We start from the raw sequence: 20,447 nt of genomic DNA on the forward strand, positions 1-20,447 counted from the left end.
AAGACATTATAAAAATTCAAAATTTAGAGTTGTTTCTACAAATTTTGCACACTTTTATTAATCATTTTCCATTTTTCAATATAGAATATTGTTCTATGTTGATGCCCTGAAAGTCATTATAATAAAAACTAAGACTAGCTTTGCAAGATTCAGATTGTCCCCATTTTTCCTTAACCATCTTTCTGTCCCCACCCCTTAAAAAAAAGGCAACTAGGCTTTGTGGCTCTAAAATCAAATGCTTACACTGGGATTCTAACACAGAGGTTTTATTTCAGGTCTTTGTAGGTAAAATACCAAGAGATTTATATGAGGATGAGTTGGTGCCCCTTTTTGAAAAGGCTGGTCCCATTTGGGATCTACGTCTTATGATGGATCCACTGTCTGGTCAGAACAGAGGGTATGCATTTATCACCTTCTGTGGAAAGGAAGCTGCACAGGAAGCTGTTAAACTGGTATGTGATAAGCAAATGCCCACTGTCTAGCAAGTCATTATTTGAGAGAAATACCTCAATTAAAAACATTTGCAGTTAACATTGTTTCACTTTCTTTAGTTTTTGCTTTGAAAGTTTTTATATTGACTGAGTTGGTATGTGACCCATTGGCTATTTTTTTTTGATTATAAATGTAAAAAAGAAATGAAAGTACCCAAGAAATAAGGTGTTGGAGAAAGTCTCCCACAATTCTAAGAAGTTATTTATTAGAGTGATTAGTATCTAAAGTTTCATTGAATATTTGGCTTCTGCAGGTCTCTCTTTTGATCTTAGACAAAAATGTCAATTCTTGCTGTTAAACTTTAGGGTAGGATTCTTAAAGTGTGATGAAGTCTGGGATGGGTTCTGGGGAACATAACTGGGCAACAGTGACTTTTAGGACACAATTCAGGAAATGGCTGTGAATCTCTTGTTTTCGTCATAGCCTAATCATACAGTTTATTTTCTAAGTATATTCTTGTTCTTTTCTATCTTTTTGTTTCCAAGCCCTCCAGTTCTGTCTTTAATCTTTCTCTCTTTTTCTACTGTTTTATAACCAATCTAGTAATTGCCTTTCTGTAGGGCCTTTTACCCTTTGTACTTATTTCAGAGTAGTAGTAGTATTAACAGTTATGCCAATTAAGTATATCTTTGCTCCTATTCTGTTAAGATACAGCCCTCTCAGTAACCCAAAATAGCAATATCGTTGTTCCTTGGCATACTCTTTTGCCAGACAGCTAAAGGCCTCACTTAGTCTAGTTCTAGTTCTTCTAGAATGGTAACCTCTTTCACCAAGGCTTTTGGTTTTATTAGTTGCCTCAAAACTAGTTCTACTTCTAGCTTGACCCAGATTTTAGTTTTTATTACAGACTTTTCCTTCCAGTTTGTTTATTCAGTACCAAGAAGTTTTCAAAGCTTTATTTCTTTGTTTCTGACAGCATATGGATGATTTTTTTTTCAATTACTTATCTTTTAGTAAACTAATAGGTAAGTAATGTTAAGCCATTTAAAAGCTAAAGTTTATCAAGGAAATCATCACCATAGCCATTCAAATGAAACATTTTTTATTCCTATCATTTCATATAATTTTATAAGTATTGTGTTTGATATGTAGTTTCAGATGTTAGAATTCTGTGTTTTATGTAAAGTGTGAAATTCTTCTAAATTTCTTTACATTGATTAAACATAGCTGGTATTCTTTATATATTGCTATTTTGCCTGTGGCTTATCTATATCTAATTTCATCTCCAAGGGCAGATGAATGATCAGTTTCAGGTATTTTTTCTGAAATTCTCTGGGAGAAAATCTTCAGATAGATAATACTGAAATATGAAATCAAATCTTTTTAAAGATAAAGTGAATAGCAGTGAAGGTTAGAACTAAAACGAGAGGCTGTAACAGGTTTAAAAATACACATTTTATGTTACAGCAAGCGTGAGGGAAGTCAGTGAGTTCATGAGGCAGAGAGTGTTTGACCTTAAATTGTTCAATTTTTTAGCTTGAGATCAGTTGTTCTGAGTTTGGGGTGGTTGTGGCGTGTCTGGTTCTTTTCTTCCTTTCAGTGTGACAGCTATGAAATTCGCCCTGGTAAACACCTTGGAGTGTGCATTTCTGTGGCAAACAACAGGCTTTTTGTTGGATCAATTCCGAAGAATAAGACTAAAGAAAACATTCTGGAAGAATTCAGTAAAGTCACAGGTAAAACAAAAATGTATTTAGAAATTAGTTTTGGGAAATCTGTGGTACTGTTTATAGGTGCAAAAAAATGAGGTGTATCTTATTCTAAGAATTCACATGTCTATTCAGTCTAAATTGCCTCCTTTCTTCTTTTTAGTGGTTTGGACTAAGCAGCTTCCCTTGTAGCCTCAATTTCTTGGAATGTCCTCTTTACTTTGCCTTAATTGAACCTTAGCTTTTGACACAGTCTTTGCCCTGTAGCCCTCAAGTGAAGGAAGACTTTTCCCCCTTGACATTCAGTATGCTTTTTAGGGCTAAGGGGATGAGAGTTCTTAATCCTCCTTCTTCCTCTTACCTTGTCTAGATCAGATTTTTCCAGATTTCCAATTCTAAATCCATGGAAGTGATTGAAAAGAACATTTTATATCACAGATTTATATATAACTGAAACAAAATTTAACAAAATTATATTTTCGCTTACTGCATATGATTTAGTCTGACATTTCCTATTCCATTTCTTTGTTTTAAATGCTAGTGGAGATCCACTAATGTTAGCTGCATTTTAAAAAATACTTTTAGACTATTACTTCTCCATCCCATATAAAAACCATTATTTATTTACATTTTTGTCATCCAGACATATATTACAGATAAACAATCCTTTCCCCCTCCTTCAAGCTGTCACCTGTTGCTCTTCTGTTTTCAGTCTTGCATTAATTGAATATTTTTTCTGGTTCACAGTCTTTCTCTTCTGCCTGAAATTGACTTATTGTTAGTACTTTTAACATCTATGTGGATGAACCGTCCAATGCTGTAACCTCCTAGTTTTATGACTGCCTCATCTCTGGTCCTTCACTTCAGCTCTCCCACATCCAAATCACATTCTGGATCTTGCTGCTAGGAGTAAAATCTAAGCGCTCTTAAGGATATGGATGGTATTCAAAAGTAGGGACCACCTAGAAAGAACATATATGGAAAGATGAGGGTACAGGACTAAGACCAGAGGTACACCAGTTTTAAGCAATTACTTTTATTCTTGGTAAAAATAGTAACTTTTAAAAAGTTAGATTCAAGGATGATTTTTGGTCATGATTAGTTGTTGAGTGTTCTCTTGGATTTATATTATAATTTGGTTTTTAAGTTCCTTGGTAGTATTTTCATAAATTTTAAGCTCACGTTATGTCAAACACTCTGAAACGTTGTATGTCAGAATACAGTAGTTGGACTTGTTTATGGCTGTACCTTCAGGATCCCTAAAATTAAAAGGGAACATAAAATACTGTCCCTAGCTCCATATCTAATAACGCTGATTTAATTGTCTACTAGGTAATTAGCAAATCATTTTGAGGCTTCTTCAGTTATTTTTTGCTCTTCGGCAAGTGGATTTAGGTCTGCCTAATCGCTAAATGTGTGGTGGATGCTTTTGGCTTATATATCTGGCTGTTGGTTTAACAGAGGGTTTGGTGGACGTTATTCTCTATCATCAACCCGATGACAAAAAGAAGAATCGGGGGTTCTGCTTCCTTGAGTACGAGGATCACAAGTCAGCAGCACAAGCCAGACGCCGGCTGATGAGTGGAAAAGTAAAAGTATGGGGAAATGTAGTTACAGTTGAATGGGCTGACCCTGTGGAAGAACCAGATCCAGAAGTCATGGCTAAGGTAAATGCAATTGTTGGGGGTGCGATTGTCATTTAAATTTTGTACTGAGAATAATGCTCGAATATTTCAAATTTTACAGTAAATACAAATTGTAGCCCTTGATTTTAACTATTTAGACACCAAATTTAACAGTCTGTCTTGGTGTCCAGCAATTTCCATTAACCATTCCTTTTTCTGCAGATTAAATGTGTAAAAGGAACTGAAATGAAATGCCCTCAATTAAGTGTTTGTTTAGTGCTAGGCACTATGAGATATACAAAGGTAAAAAAGTTAAGAAGAAAAGAAAAAAGACAAGGTCTTACTGAATAAAGAGAGAAGTAATGTTCTGGTGATTTTGAGTTATTATCTTCATTGACCATACTATGGCTTTTTTTTTTTCTCCTGGCGGTACGTGGGCCCGTCCCTGCCACGGCCTCTCCCACGCGGAGCACAGGCTCTGGACGCGCAGGCCCTGCAGCCATGGCTCACGGGCCCAGCCACTCTGCGGCATGTGGGATCCCCCTGGACCGGGGCACGAACCCGTGTCCCCCACATCGGCAGGCAGACCCTCAACCACTGTGCCACCAGGGAAGCCCCATACTATGACTTTTATTACATGGCCATGAATTATATTTTATTGAGATTTATAGTTTACTTTCCTTTTTCTTTTTTTTAAAGCTTTTATTTTTTAATGATCAAGCTCCCTTAGAGTATTGTCTCCATGAAGACAGGCAAAGGGTTATCACGTTTGCTGTTATACAGTAGTGGCAAAATATGCATGGCAAGTCCTATAGTGGACCCTCACTTTCCTCCTAAGTCCTGTACTTGCATTGCCAGGATCTTTACCTGGTAAAGGATGGTTCCAAGAGTTCTGGTTCTTAGGCTTTCCTCTGGGAGACTCCTGGGGTTGAAGGGACACATCTGAAGTTGCATCTCTGCTGCGTTTAGTGAGTTTTCGAGTATTTTGGTGTATGTCTCTTTCCTTTTCGGAGGCAGCAACCCTATGGATGGTGATAAATGAGTGGTTGGATTATTCTGGACTGAGAAACCTTTTCCTCAAGCTTTTTATTCCAGATTCTGAGGAGACAGTTCTCACTCTTGATTAGTTTGGAGGAGAGCCCTGGTTTATACTAGCATGGTAAAATTTTTTGTAAGCAGAAGCATTTTTGGATTAAACAAAGAAGGTTCATTGAGAATGAACTGGAGAGATTCAGATGTGTCACTCTTTTTCTTTGAGTAGATAGGTGTCAAGGAAAGGGACTGGGAATCTAAAGAGCCCTGATTTTTTTTTTTTTGTGGGTGGTACGCGGGCCTCTCACTCTTGGTAGCCTCTCCCGTTGTGGAGCACAGGCTCTGGATGCGCAGGCTCAGCGGCCATGGCTCATGGGCCCAGCCGCTCCACGGCATGTGGGATCTTCCCGGACCGGGGCACAAACCTGTGTCCCCTGCACTGGCAGGCAGACTCTCAACCACTGTGCCACCAGGGAAGCCCAAGCCCTGATTTTTTATTTTTATTTATTACTTGCTTGATTTTAATTCCACTTGTTTCTTCTAATACAATTGTGACTTTGAGCAAACTTACTGAATTTGGATGTTATCTATTTTATTGGAGTTGGATAAATCTCTTTACAAGATCTCTTACAACTTTGAATCTACCTTGTAGAAACTGATTGTAGCCTGTATTGCATTTCCTATAAAAACATTTTAAAAATAGCTTATAGATTGAGAGGGGAATAACATCCCCAGAACATCTAAAGTATAGCTAGTAATTTGCTTACTCGACCACTTTTCACATACCTCTGGTAACCTTTCAGATTGAAATTCATCTTAAATCTTTTTATAAGATTAGAAAAACCTCATGATTTTATTCTAGTAACTATTCTTCCTGGATCAAAATCAAGTTTCAGAATGAAAAGGAAGCCTCTATAAACTTGAACAATACCGATTTGAATAAACTTGATTGAATAATGCTCCTTTATTGTTTTCTATTCCCGGGTTGGGCAAGGGGGAGTATACCCAATAGTGTAAAGCTTCTGCTGTTGATTCACTGTATCAGTGTTATCATTCATTGAAGATTTTTTTGCCAAGTTGGGTCAACCAGAACCAAAGAGCCTAAATGTATCTTTCTTTCTTTAAAAATATTTTTATATTGGATTATAGTTTGATTTACAGTGTTATGTTAGTTTCAGGTGTACATAAATATATCTTTCTTAAAGGGGACCTTTTTCCTATTGAATGTTTTAAACACAGTTTCAACTAGTAATTTTTATATAGGATGCTTTGGTTTCATCTCAGAAAAGAATAAAAGGTCCATGTTGAGTTTTTTTAAAAAAGGTAAATAAACCAATTGGAGGCCTGTCTAATGTAGAATTAGACTTCAGTATGACAACATTGAGAAAGATAAAGGATGTAATGATAGAGGTGGAAAACTTTCCTCCCTTGAATTAATGTCTTCTCCCCAAATCCTTTTTACTCAGATAGCCCTTTATCTGAGGCGACAGTTTGTTTGGTAGGTGTGTTAATTTTTTTTTTTGAATGAGTAATGTATTTCCTTAGTTCACAAATCAAAATTATACATAGAAATTTATCCTAAATCCTAAGTAGGAAGTCCTACTTCAACCTCTAGCCCCATCTACCATTGTCCTCCTTGTCCCTTGTAGACATCCAGTGTTAATGGTCTCTGGTTTGTCCTTTTAGTGCTTCCTTGGACAAACACAGGCAAATATTAGTATATATTCTTTCTTTCCTTACTTCTGACACAAATGATTACTGGTAGCTGTATTAATGATCTATGTTTGCTTTATTCACTGTCATATTTCATCTCATCTCATATATTTCAGCTCTAAGAAAGTATACCGTTATTTTATGTACCACTAAGAAATTATAAAATGCTGCCAATTAAACTATGACAAGTGCTTATCTGTCACATTGACTGTAAATTGGATCCCTATTTGGAGGTATAAAAATGGGAAAAAAAATCTTAGCAACAGTGTATCCTCGCCTTTTTTTCATCCTCGCATTTTTTTCAGAGTAGCTCTTAGAGCTCTTAATTTTTTGACTACATAATTTTCCGTTTTGTAGATGTACCATAGTATATTCAACCAGCTGGGCATTGGATGTTTCTAATCTTTTGTTACAGTACTCCAATGAGTAAGCTTATATCGTTTCAGTTAATTCAAGTGCAAATATATCTGTAGGATAGATTCTTGAGGATAGAATTGTGGGCCGAAGGGTAAATAAATCTGTAATTATTAAGATATTGACCATATTCTCTGTAGGAGGTGTACTTTGTATTCTGCTCCCCACCAGCAGAATACAACAGGCTGATGTTCCTCATCCTTGTCAAAAGAGGAGAGGATCAAACTTCTGGGTTTTGCCAAATCTCATAACAAATGGTACCTCAAAGCTGTTATGATTTGCTTCTCTTTACTATGCATGTGTGAGTTTACGTTTTTTATACATTTAAGGACCATTTGTATTTCTTGGTATGAACCATGTATTCATGAATTTTGCCTGTCTTTCCATTCATTTTGTTTTTCTGTTGATCTTTTTCTTATTTTCTGGAGCTCTGATATGAAAGAGATTAACTCTTTGTGATATAAGTTGTTTTTTGACTTTGCTTATGGTATTTTTCTACTGTGTAGAAGTCATTTCTTTTTAGTAGTTGAATTTTTCAGTCCTTCGTAGTTTATAGATTTTAAGTCACAAAGCCGTCTCGAAGTGCAGTGTTACATAAAGGAATTGCCTTTATTTTCTTCTAATGCTTTCAACATCGCCCCCTTTTAAATTTTTTATCTATTTGGACTTTATCCCAATGTATAATGTGAGGTATGGATCCAATTTTCATCTATTCAAATTAACACTACACTGATTAAATGATTTAAGCATTGAATTGATAGAGTTTGTTATGTCTAGTAGGGCTAGTCTCTAAATTTTGTTCTTATTTTTTTCCTGGCTCTTCCTGCTTGTTTATTTTCTCATATGAACTTTAGAATCAGCACATCCAGTTCTGGGGGGTAAAAACAAAAACTTGTTGTTTTAGGGGGACTTAGGGACCATATTAAAATTTGTAAATTAATGTAGTAATGAATATATTTTGGTTCCTTGAAGGTCCTGTTCACATTATTAGTTAACTTTTAACGACATGGCAGGAGAAGGAACTGATAATTTATATAAATTGGTAACTAATAGAATCATTTTCTTGGTACTTTTCATACTTTCTATCATAGCACTTTTTTAAAAAAATTGAAGTATAGTTGATTTACAATGTTTTGCCAGTCTCTGCTGTACACCAGAGTGACTCGGTTATACACATGTATACAATTTTTTCAGTATTCTTTCGTATTATGGTTTATCACAGGATATTGAATATAGTTCCCTGTGCTATACAGTAGGACCTTGTTTATCCATTCTAAATATAATATTTTGCATTCACCAACCCCAAACTCCCAGTCCATCCCTTCCCCCCCCACCCCCTGTCCCCAGCCCTTGGCAACCACAAGTCTGTTCTTCACGTCTCTATCACAGCACTTTTTTTTTTTAACACTTCCATAAATTGCCATTTATTTTCTTTATAATCTTAACATTTTAGTAGATTTACAATACCGTATTTTTGAACAGTTTTGTATACTTTTTTAACATTAATTTGTATACCATTTACCTTACTAAATATAGTGTACAGAAATACAGTAGCACAGTATCATTAGCCTCCAAGTTACAATATACTTTTTTTTTCCACACACACACACTGTATTTTATTTTTACAAGAGATAAATAAACTGACACCAAGCATTGTAAATGGATGACCACAACAAAAGCAACAATGATTGCAATTACCAAACACGAAACACACTCATACTATGTCATAATATTGACATTCAGTCCAGTAATCCTCCACTGTAACAGCTCCTTTACTTTGCAGTGAAAATTGTATATTTTTTACCTCTGAGTCCTTGTGGGATTTTTTTTTTATTCAAACAGAAAGTCACAAAAATTATAATCATCCTCGTCAGTTCACTCAGTCCCATGTAATTAATTTTTTTTCATCTTGATCTTTTGTTAGCACTTTTATGAATTCATCAGTTTTCCATTAGAGTTCTGAAAATGCTTATTTATTCAGTTCAGCAGTATAGTCAGTTACCAGATCACAGCACTTTTAACACTTAATGTTTTAGAGAAGAAAAGCCTATGCCATGAGGATAAGAAGAAATACTTTAATATAGGACTTCAGCTAAAATTAAGTAGCCAATGCCAATTTGTATATTTGTTATATTAGGTGAAAGTTTTATTTGTGAGAAACTTGGCTACTACAGTGACAGAAGAAATATTGGAAAAGTCGTTTTCTGAATTCGGGAAACTTGAAAGAGTGAAGAAGTTGAAAGATTATGCATTTGTTCATTTTGAAGACAGAGGAGCAGCTGTTAAGGTAGAAGATTTAAAATTTTGTTTTTTGATACTTGAATTTTGTTGAAACTTGCTAAACACATAAAGTGACTTTAAAAGCAAATAAAATTGTTTTCAGCTTTTACCGAACTCTGGAACTTTCTTTTAATAATCTCTGTGAAGTGATAGTAGTATAACAGGTAAGACTCCATATTTCAAAGCCTGATTATTACTAACTGGGTTTGTGATCTCAGGCCAGTTATTTTTAATCTCTATTGTTTTTGTAAGCCTAAGGTTTGATGGCATGATACCTTGAAAATGTTACAAGGAATAGTAATTAGCTGGTGTAAATACTAAAATGGTAATGAGTGTATCGTAACTACTTTGTTTACCTTGGTTTGTGGACCTATGAATGGAACTGAGCAGTGTACATGGCTTCATACCTAGTACAACACATTTAATTCAGTAGCTGTGCTCTGAGGGAATGGTTAGTTCTTCATAGTTTTGCCTTTCTTTAGTCATTTTAGAATCCTCATAGTATTGACTGTGTTTTGCCAGCTTCAGTAGTTGTTAGAAATATTTCTTGCATGGAATAGTTAATTTACTTGTTGATGATAGTATTGAAAAGTGTGCAAAAAGTCTTTTCACACGGTGTCTAGAACATATAACCCGAATACTCTGCTGCTTTCTGATGATAATGGATCAGCACCATCCTTAGTGGGTGAAATTTCAGGTTTCTTGTTCCTCTCTTCTTTCTGGAGAAAGGCAGGGGAGGGGGATGACAAAACAAAAGACAAGACAAAATAAAAGCTTTTTTATGTAATTGGGGAGATAAATCCGAAATCCTTGGTGACTCAGGCCTGGTTCTTTTTCTGCATGTTCTGTCGGTTAAAGTGATGCCACCTTTAATTTGAGCAGTTTTTGTTTCCTGCTCAGGGTACTGCTTTAAAATGTGCCTTATAGAATCTTTGACTAGTTAGAATTTATTGGTTTGCTTTTTGATGGAAGCTAATTAGTGAGACAGTACTGCTTATAAAATTCACAGCTTAATACAGAATTTAATGTGTGGCTTCTGAATTGCCAATGGTATGAGCACAGATAACTAATACCTTTATACCTTTATACCTTCTAAATACTCCTTTTGAATCAGTTGGTATTAAATAACTGGTTGTTCGTAATTTAAAATAATTTTCAAGGGTGGTTTGCCAAAGAAGTCTCTGAAATTGCAAGATATCTAGCTCAGTAACTGGAAATCAGAGGATGGCCAGAGGGGAGTAGACAGATGCTCCATTCTTTGGTTTATACCAGGAAGCTTTTATAGACTCATTTAGTTGCTTTAGTTGAAGCAGCCAAAAGCTAAGATGGTAAAGGGGAAAAACTAGTTAGAGGAAGGTACTGATTTAATCTTTGTCTAGATACTTGTAAAGCACTAAATGTTCTTTATGGATAGAGCATTTTATTATGTATATCCAGAGAGGAAAAGGTTGTATAGGGAACAGAAAAGCTGTGGTGAGGAGGTGATACTTTGTTACTGAGTTACCTGAACCCTGAACCCTATGGCAGAGGCTATTAGGTGGAACTACATAAATAAAAAACTAGAGCCTAGAATACTTTTGATTACTGTTTCCAGGTGAGTACTTGAATCTTCATTAGTTCAGGCCTTTGCTAGGCTTTGTGCTTTTAACTACTCAGGCAGAGTGTGTTCCAGGTTAAGCATTGTGGGGGGGACCTAGGCTTTTTTTTTTTTTTTTCCGTGGTACACGCTCCTCTCACTGTTGCGGCCTCTCGCGTTGTGGAGCACAGGCTCCGGATGCGCAGGCCCAGCGGCCACAGCTCATGGGCCCAGCCGCTCCGCGGCACGCGGGATCCTCCCGGACCGGGGCACGAACCCGCGTCCCCTGCATCGGCAGGCGGACTCCCAACCACTGCGCCACCAGGGAAGCCAGGACCTAGGCTTTTTTTGGTCAGTATCTTATTGAATTTCACTGATAACCTCATTTATGTTTCAAATCCTTAAAATTTTTATAGAATAACAATTTAAGACCTACATGTTGAATGCCACATGTTTGTTTAAAAATTTGAATCCTGAAAAGTTTGTTACTACTGGTACTTTTTCCAGATGTGAATTGCTGCTTTGGTTTGGCTAAGCTTGGAAGTTATTTAGAATTAAGTTTTTGGATTTAAGTAGCAGCAACAGGCAGCTCTCTGGCAATCTTTTATCTTTTTAAAATTTTTATTATTTTTATTTTTTATTTATTCATTTATTTAATTTTTGGCTGCATTGGGTCTTCACTGCTGCACGCGGGTTTTCTCTGGTTGCTGAGAGTGGGGGCTACTCTTCGTTGTGGTCCGCGGGCTTCTCATTGCGGTGGCTTCTCTTGTTGCGGAGCACAGGCTCTAGGCACGTGGGCTTCAGTAGTTGTGGCACACAGGCTTCAGTAGTTGTGGCTTGCGGGCTCTAGAGCGCAGGCTCAGTAGTTGTGGCGCACGGGCTTAGTTGCTCCGCAGCATGTGGAGCTGACCAGGGCTTGAACCCGTGTCCCCTGCATTGGCAGGTAGATTCTTAACCACTGTGCCACCAGGGAAGCCCCAATCTTTTATCTTTTTAAATATAATGGTAGGACATCAGTTTTGTTCTCAACATAATTTACACATAAGAAAGTAAGATTGAGGGGAACAAGTACTTTTTTTGTGTATTTTTTTTAAGTTGGTGGGTATATTCATCTTGCAAATTAAAATAGTTGTGAGGTAAATTGCTTATCAAGTGTATTAATGGCACAGATATGTTTGTTATGTTTAAAGTACTGTTATGTGTAAAGTAAATTTATTTCCTAATTTTGTATAGGCCATGGATGAAATGAATGGCAAAGAAATAGAAGGGGAAGAAATTGAAATAGTCTTAGCCAAGCCACCAGACAAGAAAAGGAAAGAGCGCCAAGCTGCTAGACAGGCCTCCAGAAGCACTGCGTGAGTCTACATTTTAGTAAATACATCTTTGAACAGAGAATAACTTGATAACAGAGATCAGGTAATTTTAAAAGTCAGGAAGAGTCTTGAAGCAAACTAATTTGTTTTTTCTTTTCTCCCTTCCCTCCATTGTTAGGTATGAAGATTATTACTATCACCCTCCTCCTCGTATGCCACCTCCAATTAGAGGTCGGGGTCGTGGTGGGGGGAGAGGTGGATATGGCTACCCTCCAGATTACTATGGCTATGAAGATTACTATGATGATTACTATGGTTATGATTATCACGACTATCGTGGAGGCTATGAAGATCCCTACTACGGCTATGATGATGGCTATGCAGTAAGAGGAAGAGGAGGAGGAAGGGGAGGGCGAGGTGCTCCACCACCACCAAGGGGGCGGGGAGCACCACCTCCAAGAGGTAGAGCTGGCTATTCACAAAGGGGGGCACCTTTGGGACCACCAAGAGGCTCTAGGGGTGGCAGAGGGGGTCCTGCACAACAGCAGAGAGGCCGTGGTTCCCGTGGATCTCGGGGCAACCGTGGGGGCAATGTAGGAGGCAAGAGAAAGGCAGATGGGTACAACCAACCTGATTCCAAGCGCCGTCAGACCAACAACCAACAGAACTGGGGTTCCCAGCCCATCGCTCAACAGCCGCTTCAGCAAGGTGGTGACTATTCTGGTAACTATGGTTACAATAATGACAACCAGGAATTTTATCAGGATACTTATGGGCAACAGTGGAAATAGACAAGTGAGGGCTTGAAAATGATACTGGCAAGATACGATTGGCTCTAGATCTACATCCTTCAAAAAAAAATTGGCTTATCTGTTTCATCTTTAAGTAGCAATTTGCTGCCATTTGTATTGGGCTGAAGAAATCACTATTGTGTATATACTCAAGTCTTTTTATTTTTTCCTCTTTTCATAAATGCTCTTGGACATTATTGGGCTTGCAGAGTTCCCTTATTCTGGGAGTTACAATGCTTTTATCCTTTCAGGCTTCATTTTAGCTTCAAAACAAGCTGAGCACACTGTTAAATCATGATTTTGCAGAACCTTTGGTTTTGGACAGCTTCATTTTTTGGATTTGGGATAGATTACCTAGCAATATGGAGTATGCTGTAAATAAAAATACAAGCTAGTGCTTTGTCTTAGTAGTTTTAAGAAATTAAAGCAAACAAATTTAAGTTTTCTTGTATTGAAAATAACCTATGATTGTATGTTTTGCATTCCTAGAAGTAGGTCAACTGTGTTTTTAAATTGTTATAACTTCACACCTTTTTGAAATCTGCCCTACAAAATTTGTTTGGCTTAAACGTCAAAGCCGTGACAATTTGTTCTTTGATGTGATTGTATTTCCAATTTCTTGTTCATGTAAGATTTCAATAAAACTCAAAAATCTATTCAAAACATTACCTATTTCAAATTCAATTGTGTCCTAAAACATTATTTTATTCGTAATCCTTGCGAGGAATATTGTTTTCAAACTATAACTGCCTATGTGAGTGATCAAATTCATGCAAAATTTCTTGTCTATTCCAGTATGTATCGTGGATATCAGACTGAGAATTAGACTAAATTCTAGTATTTATTCCAAATAGCACTGCACTGATTGATATTCTCTCGTAGTCTTTTCTAATTTGGCAATTTTATCCTTTATTTTTATTAAAAACAGGTTCAAAGGCTTTTGAACATTCTTGCAGGCATTGGATAATTTGCGTTAAATAAAATGGGGTTGGGGAAGCAGACTGCAATTTATTTTGACCCACATTCTTTCTATAAAGGATAATTTGTTGTCTGAAGACCTTATTGCTGGAGTGAATGTACATAACAGGAAAAAATGTTAGTACTGTGGCGTCAATTGCTCTGCGGACTAAACTTCATGTAAACTTCTAGTATACATGATTGTGACTACCACTTCAGTTACTGGTTTAGGAATATAATTTCCTATTGCTATGTAAATTTACTCTGAGAAGCACTCATGCCTTATTAAGAGAGGCTTAAAAATATCCAGTAGTCCTACTTCTGACTTTCTGTTAATACCTCTTATTTTAATTTTTTTTACTACTCGAATGGCTAAAGTTTTGTTGGCCAAGTCATAGCATCTATTTCCATTTCCTTTAGAAATTCTGATTTATTGTAACTACTTTTCTTTGCTTGAGAATAAAAGGAACAAAAGAATCTGACCCTAACAGTGCAGAAAACTCTATCACTTTCAAATTACCAATAAAATTTTCCCTTCTATTCTATTCTTAGATGAATCTAAAATGTTTTTAAATTATAAAAATAAGCCATTGGAGAATAATTAAAATGGACACACCTTTATTTTGTGTTTTGTTCTTGTTTGGTGTCTTTTATGACAGGAGTATTAGATCTCAAAATTATAAGCCACTTAATTCCTTGTGAGCTCAGGTAGATCATATTTTGGGTTTCATGGCTTCTCTTTTGACTTTGAGGAGGAAAATGAATATTTGCTGATGAAAGTCAATATATCTGATTTCTCTTTAAAAGTATACTTATTACATAGCACAGTAAGTTAACAGACCTTGTTAATATTCCTTTTATGTTTTGGAAGCTGATAAAGGAATTATATATAATTGCTGTGGATAGTAGTGTCAAGTTAACATGGGTACCTATTTGATGAAGCTTAGATCTGGTTGTTTTTCTTATGCCCATGTATGCAAGTAAAGACACCAAACATTCTTTAAATTCTGCCTTTAAACTTTGAAAATACAATTTGAAGCTGTAACTATAAATCTAAATTAGACTTAAGTAAAACCTTGATTTTTCTTGGAAAGAAGAGAGGATCTAGAAATAAAATTTGAATTGTTTGTATTTCTTACAACTTAGATGTTACCAGCTACAAAGTTCTTAGGAACAAAATTAGGAATGGGAATAGAAGTGATTCTGAAAAAGTAATTTATGTGCTTCCCCCGCCCATCCTAAAATATAAACCCTAGCAAGAACATAAGAATCAAACCTAAGTTCCATGTCAAAATCCTTTTCTTTAATTACAAATTACATTTCGCTCTCACCAATTAAAAATATATCTATAGAGGTGTCCCTCTAATATTGCCTTATAGGTTTTTTAACAGACAAAACTTTATAAGCATTAAATCTCACTAGCTTTTCCCTTGTTGATGTCTTCTTGTAAGCTATTCCGAGAAAATAGCTTCAGAGCTTAAATTTTCACAGAAGTAAATTTAACAATCTAAATAATATACAAACCTGAAAAATATCAGTTGAGATTTTTATTCTAGATTTGCATGAGGTTTTTTCTTAAATAAGCACAAATTATGAGTTCTGGGAAATCTGATTTCCGACTCTCGCCATCTTTTTTGTTCCCCAACCTAATTCATTTGGTTTTATTTCTGAGCCTGCTACAGTAACGTGTGTGTTGGGAAAGATTTTTACTTTATATTGAGGATGACCTCTTCTTTGTAGGTACCCTCCTGAGATTGACATATATATGCCCCCTCCCCATAATGAAATACTAATTTTTATTTGATCACTCATTTATAGCAGTTGCTTAAATGTATGTATTTATATGATGGTGTTTTAATTTTTTAAAAGCAAAAAAGTTCTAATAAGTAGCCAGATTTTTAATAATTCCAAGTTTATTTGATCAGTTGATGTGGAAATTGAGTTACTATGGTTCTGTAGATAGTTTTTTTAAACAAAAGAGTTCAGCATAATTGTTTTTCAGTTATTCTAGTTACTGGGGTTATTCTGCATAAGAAAGCCCAATGCTTTCTGTTAGTAGATAATTTTTCTCTCGTTTGACTTTGAAATGTGATTTAGGAGTTGAACCCTCTTTTTAAAAAGGTCAGCATGCATCGAAATAAATTATATATATTAAATTCCAGAAGAAAAGGGACATAAAATTCCATTCCTAGCATAAAGCCATATAATATTCTTGAAACTCATTGTATCATTTGCCTCCTGCCCATTTGGATAATCATACCTACGTTTTATTAATTGTGTATTATTTGTAAAAACCAAACCCTTCCAGTAAATACTTGCTATAAGGCTATCACTTGTCAATTAAAAAGACTTCTGAAGATGTTAAAATTTACCATTTTGATTTTTCCAAAGAGAATTTTATTATATTGAACTATTCAGTATTCTTAAAACCAACCAAAGTATATAGAAGAATTGTTAGTGTTATTGTTGTCCTTTATTATGTGAAGCCACTTAAGTGAGCAGCTAAGAAAAAGCCTTATAGAAAGAGTGCACTGGATTTATAAGTGTGTTTATGTTTCTCTGAGAATGGGAGCTTCTGTTAACTTAGTTGTTCTAAGACAGTGGATTGGGTGACTGACTAGAGAATCCAGAATGACAAATCCATTGACCAGGCATGTTTACTTTTGCACTAGAAGTTTGTTGATTAGTTTTTATTTTTGAAATGCAAACACTAAACTTTAAAAATATTACATATTTAATGTATTGGTCAGTAATTTAATATAAATATTTAATTGGAAGTGATCATTATTAATCTTTCTAGGAAAGTTTCTTTTCCTTTTAAATATATATACATATATACTTTTTATTTAGAGGTTACCAGAAGCTCTGGGTTTTTTGTTTTGTTTCTGTTTTTTAATCATTTTCAGATGTTATCCAGAAATCTGCAAGTGTACTTTTCCTGTTTTAACTCCTTCCTTTTATCACCTGACTATCAGGGAAGCGAGGTTGAGGCTGCCCTGACCTGACATGTCATGATGTCGACTTGCTAGGTGGGGTTCGCTGGGGACGATAACCAGTGGAATTATTGGTAAGAACTTTTTTTTTCCTATTTTTTTTTTTTTTTTGTCAGTAGTGGGTCATTAAGTTTGGGAGAATGCCCATATTCTGTAAGTGGGCATTTATGTCAGCCATGTAGAAAAATAAGACTTTAATATTAGGTAATTCGGTTCTTAATAGGAACATATAATAAGTACTTCATACTCTTTATTCTCAAATTCATAGATTAGCAGGAAAGGCCTGCAAGTATGAAGTAATGAAATATTCAGGGTATATTTTAAGTGGTCAAGATAGACTGTAAATAAATCTCTTGGAGAAACAGTAAATTTGCTTTATTTTATGTGATTTCAATCCCTGTAATATTTTCCTTATATTTACATTTTTATGGGGTAGATGAGCATATAATGCATCTTTTAAAATATTTATTGCACACGAATATTAGTAAAAAATAGGAAGGTGTCAATAGAATGGAAGGTTTAAACACTAGGATAAATTATTTTTTAAAGTCCTCCAAAAGAGATACTAATATTATAAAATGAAACTTAAAAGTTTTAGCAATTTGGCAAACAAGAGTGGGCTCAATTTAAAGGTACATTTGATATGATGACTTTAGGTCAAGAGGAAATTACATAACTGAAATATTAGGACCTTGAATATAGCAGTAACACAAATCTATCAACTTGTGTTTCATCTGAAACCCAGGACAGCTGATGGGATTAGTAGATATTGATAGAATTAGAGTAGATTTTTAGGTCATTACTGAAGAGCAAAATCTCATACTCAGGGGGTTCTATGATGGTAATGTATAAATTGAGGAAATTAAATGTAATAATTAGGCATTTCTGACTATTTACCACATAAAAAGTAATTGTAGTATAACATAAGCACTGGTTAAAAGTAATTATGAATTTTCATGCCTAGAACCTCCTCAGTATTTTTATGCCTTTGTTGGTTGAGCGTATCAGTCTAGGGAGAATCTCCTAGGTATTAAAGGGCTAGTCAGTGTCATGAATGTAAACCTTTCTCTGTAAGCTTGCTATAGAGTAGCTGTATATTACTACAATGAAATTATAGTTTAAGAACTGCAGTGATTGTATCATTGTGTTAAAGTACTTGTTTCTCTTCTGACACATTTTATGCATGTATTAGTGATAGAAATGATCGGGGTGTTGAACTTTTAGATTGCACTTAATACCATGTTATCCTAGGGAAGTTTTATAATTAGCAATAGGAACACTCAAGTAATGCTGAGGGGTTCATATAACTTAAGGAAAATGCAGTGCAAACTTGCTGGCTTTTATACACTAACAATAAAATACATTTCATGGGACCAAAAAAGAAGGAAGCATTATGGGGGAAAACTTGAATTCCTCAAATAGAAAAAAGGGCTTTCATTTTCTGTAGTAACTTTGTCAGGATCCCATGAACATTGCGTATCTTGATGTCTCATTTATGATGGTTGGACAAAGGGGACTTCTCTAGCCTGTTCAGTAACATAGACAGAATTGTACTTTAATGAGTCCTATTATAATGTTTAGTACTGTTATAAGGCTATTTCTATAATTGAGCTGAAAGCTCCTGCAAACATTACATTGCTGATACGCATACAGTAACATGAGAATATTAAAATAGGAACATTTGCAAGACCATTTAATCAGCAGTTTAATAAAAATTAATGCTTTTGGTACAGTGTTCAGGTACCATAACTGTGTTGGAATATTTGTACAATGTTATATATTTTTAATAAAATCTAACATGTTCAAAGTGTTGTGTTGGTGATTTTGGGTGGGGTGTGATTGGTTCAATTGTGCAAAAAAGATTCAATAGTGCTATAATTGAGACTTGTAGTCAAATGGAGCTCTGTTCCTCAAATTTAGCACTAGATATTGGGCACCTGTTCAAGTGAAGGTAGTGAAGGAGTGGGATAGTAAAAATAAAAGTACTGAATGAACTCTAGTGGGTTTATTAGAGTATCAGGAAGTAGCTTTACTGGGGTTAGAACTGGGTCTACAGGTGTCAGATGGGATTGTTGTCTTTGGCGTAATAGGCTACTTATAAAGCTTCTCTGATGAAATTGTGGCATATCCACATTGGAAATGATCCTAGAAAACATAGAGTTGGGCAAAGGGAAACACTTGTACAGTGCTCTCAGTAGGCGTTTTATTCTCCCAGTGTCCTTGACCCCTTGACATGACATTTCAGCAAGTGAAGGAGAAGTGAGGGAATATTTGAGAAAGGCTATGTTGGAGGATTTAGGTGCATCACTGGGAAATATCTCCAGTGTGTAAGAAATACCATATAGAGGGCTCTCTGTTTCATACTGATCCCATTGTCTTAAAGATATCCCTAATCTAGTAGTATTTCTTTTGACTTCTTTTCCTTGAAGGTGTACTTAGTTCCTTACCAGTCAAAAAGGTAGAAGCTCTGCAACTCAGAATGGAAATTTACTGGAAGTAATGTGCTCATTCCTCTGAATACTGTACCATATAACAGTAAGGATTTAGGAGGAAAGTGACCTAATGATTTGTAAATAAATCGAGTAAGAAACCATTCAGAAGGAGTAGTAATACATTCTGCCTTGTCTCTTTTAAATGAAGACTGTTAAGTAAATGTGAGCTATGGGGAAGAAAAAGTGTACCCTATTGTTTAAGAAAGAATAGACAAAATTCTTTGGTCAATATTTTCCAGAATGAGTTTACTGTTTTTATTTTCCTTTTCCCCCAAATCAAGAGGTCACTCACTGAGACAGTAAGGAATGTTCTGACAGCAAAAATATCTAAACTTGGACACCTTTAGGAGTTGGCAGAGCTGGGGATGGGGGCGGATTGGGGCAGGGGTGGTGCAGCTCACTGGTTTATGGTGTATGTTTTCCAAAAATAAAAGGAGGTTGATTTTTGATGATCATTTTAGGCTTAGGCTCTATTGGTGTCTTTTGGCTCCTACCTAAAGCCCTAAATTTATTTATTTTTAGAAATAAGTTTTTATTAAGTATTTTCCCTATGGAGTATATTTTATTCACATAGGGGAATATCTTCCTGTTGCTATGAAAGAGATCACATTTCTGTTTATTTAGACTTGAAATCTGTGACTGAAATCACAATCATGTATAGACATTTCCTCAAAAAACTAATAAGCAGGAGTAGTGTTTTATTCACCTGTTTACTTAAAATTCCCTAAGGGTGATTTTAGGCCTAGCTGTCCATTTATTAAGAGGACAGGAGGTTAAATTAGTCATAAAATTGTACAACTTAGTCATGTCTTTTAAAATAATGTGAGGTTTGATCACTTAAAAGTTTTTTTCCCACAGTGTTAAAGGTGAGGACCAATATTGTTAAGTATAGTAACATTGGTGAAAAAGGAGCTCAGCCTCAGTTTTCAAACATGTAAAGGGGAAGATAATTCCTTAAATATGAAAATATTGCATAATTAGAGATCTCATGTACTATATTGAGCACTTTTTAATAGAATCTGGAGACAGAGACATCTATACAGGTGGTTCTCGGGGTGTTAATTTCAAGCTTCCGCCAGGAATCCTTTAAATCTGCAAATTTCAGTTGCCTAGGTTTTTA

At 35.5% G+C, this 20,447-nt stretch overlaps 1 protein-coding gene across 3 annotated transcripts in view; it reads left to right on the top strand.

Annotated features, from left to right (window-relative positions):
* The window catches only part of HNRNPR (heterogeneous nuclear ribonucleoprotein R), a 40,182-nt gene extending 21,543 nt beyond the window's left edge, over nucleotides 1–18,639 (top strand). The window contains exons 6-11 of one of the 3 annotated variants that reach the window (XM_067015200.1): nucleotides 276–452; nucleotides 2,033–2,168; nucleotides 3,603–3,808; nucleotides 9,063–9,212; nucleotides 12,015–12,136; nucleotides 12,273–18,639. In XM_067015200.1, coding sequence (XP_066871301.1) covers nucleotides 276–452; nucleotides 2,033–2,168; nucleotides 3,603–3,808; nucleotides 9,063–9,212; nucleotides 12,015–12,136; nucleotides 12,273–12,885 — 1,404 coding nt within the window. In that variant the 3' untranslated portion in view covers nucleotides 12,886–18,639. The remainder of the gene's footprint in view (nucleotides 1–275; nucleotides 453–2,032; nucleotides 2,169–3,602; nucleotides 3,809–9,062; nucleotides 9,213–12,014; nucleotides 12,137–12,272) is intronic. The other 2 variants (XM_059062186.2, XM_059062204.2) reach the window with 2 other exon arrangements.
* Nucleotides 18,640–20,447: the final 1,808 nt, after the last annotated feature.

The sequence above is a fragment of the Kogia breviceps genome, chromosome 1, assembly GCF_026419965.1.
Source record: "Kogia breviceps isolate mKogBre1 chromosome 1, mKogBre1 haplotype 1, whole genome shotgun sequence".
In the NCBI taxonomy this organism is placed as follows: domain Eukaryota; kingdom Metazoa; phylum Chordata; class Mammalia; order Artiodactyla; family Physeteridae; genus Kogia; species Kogia breviceps.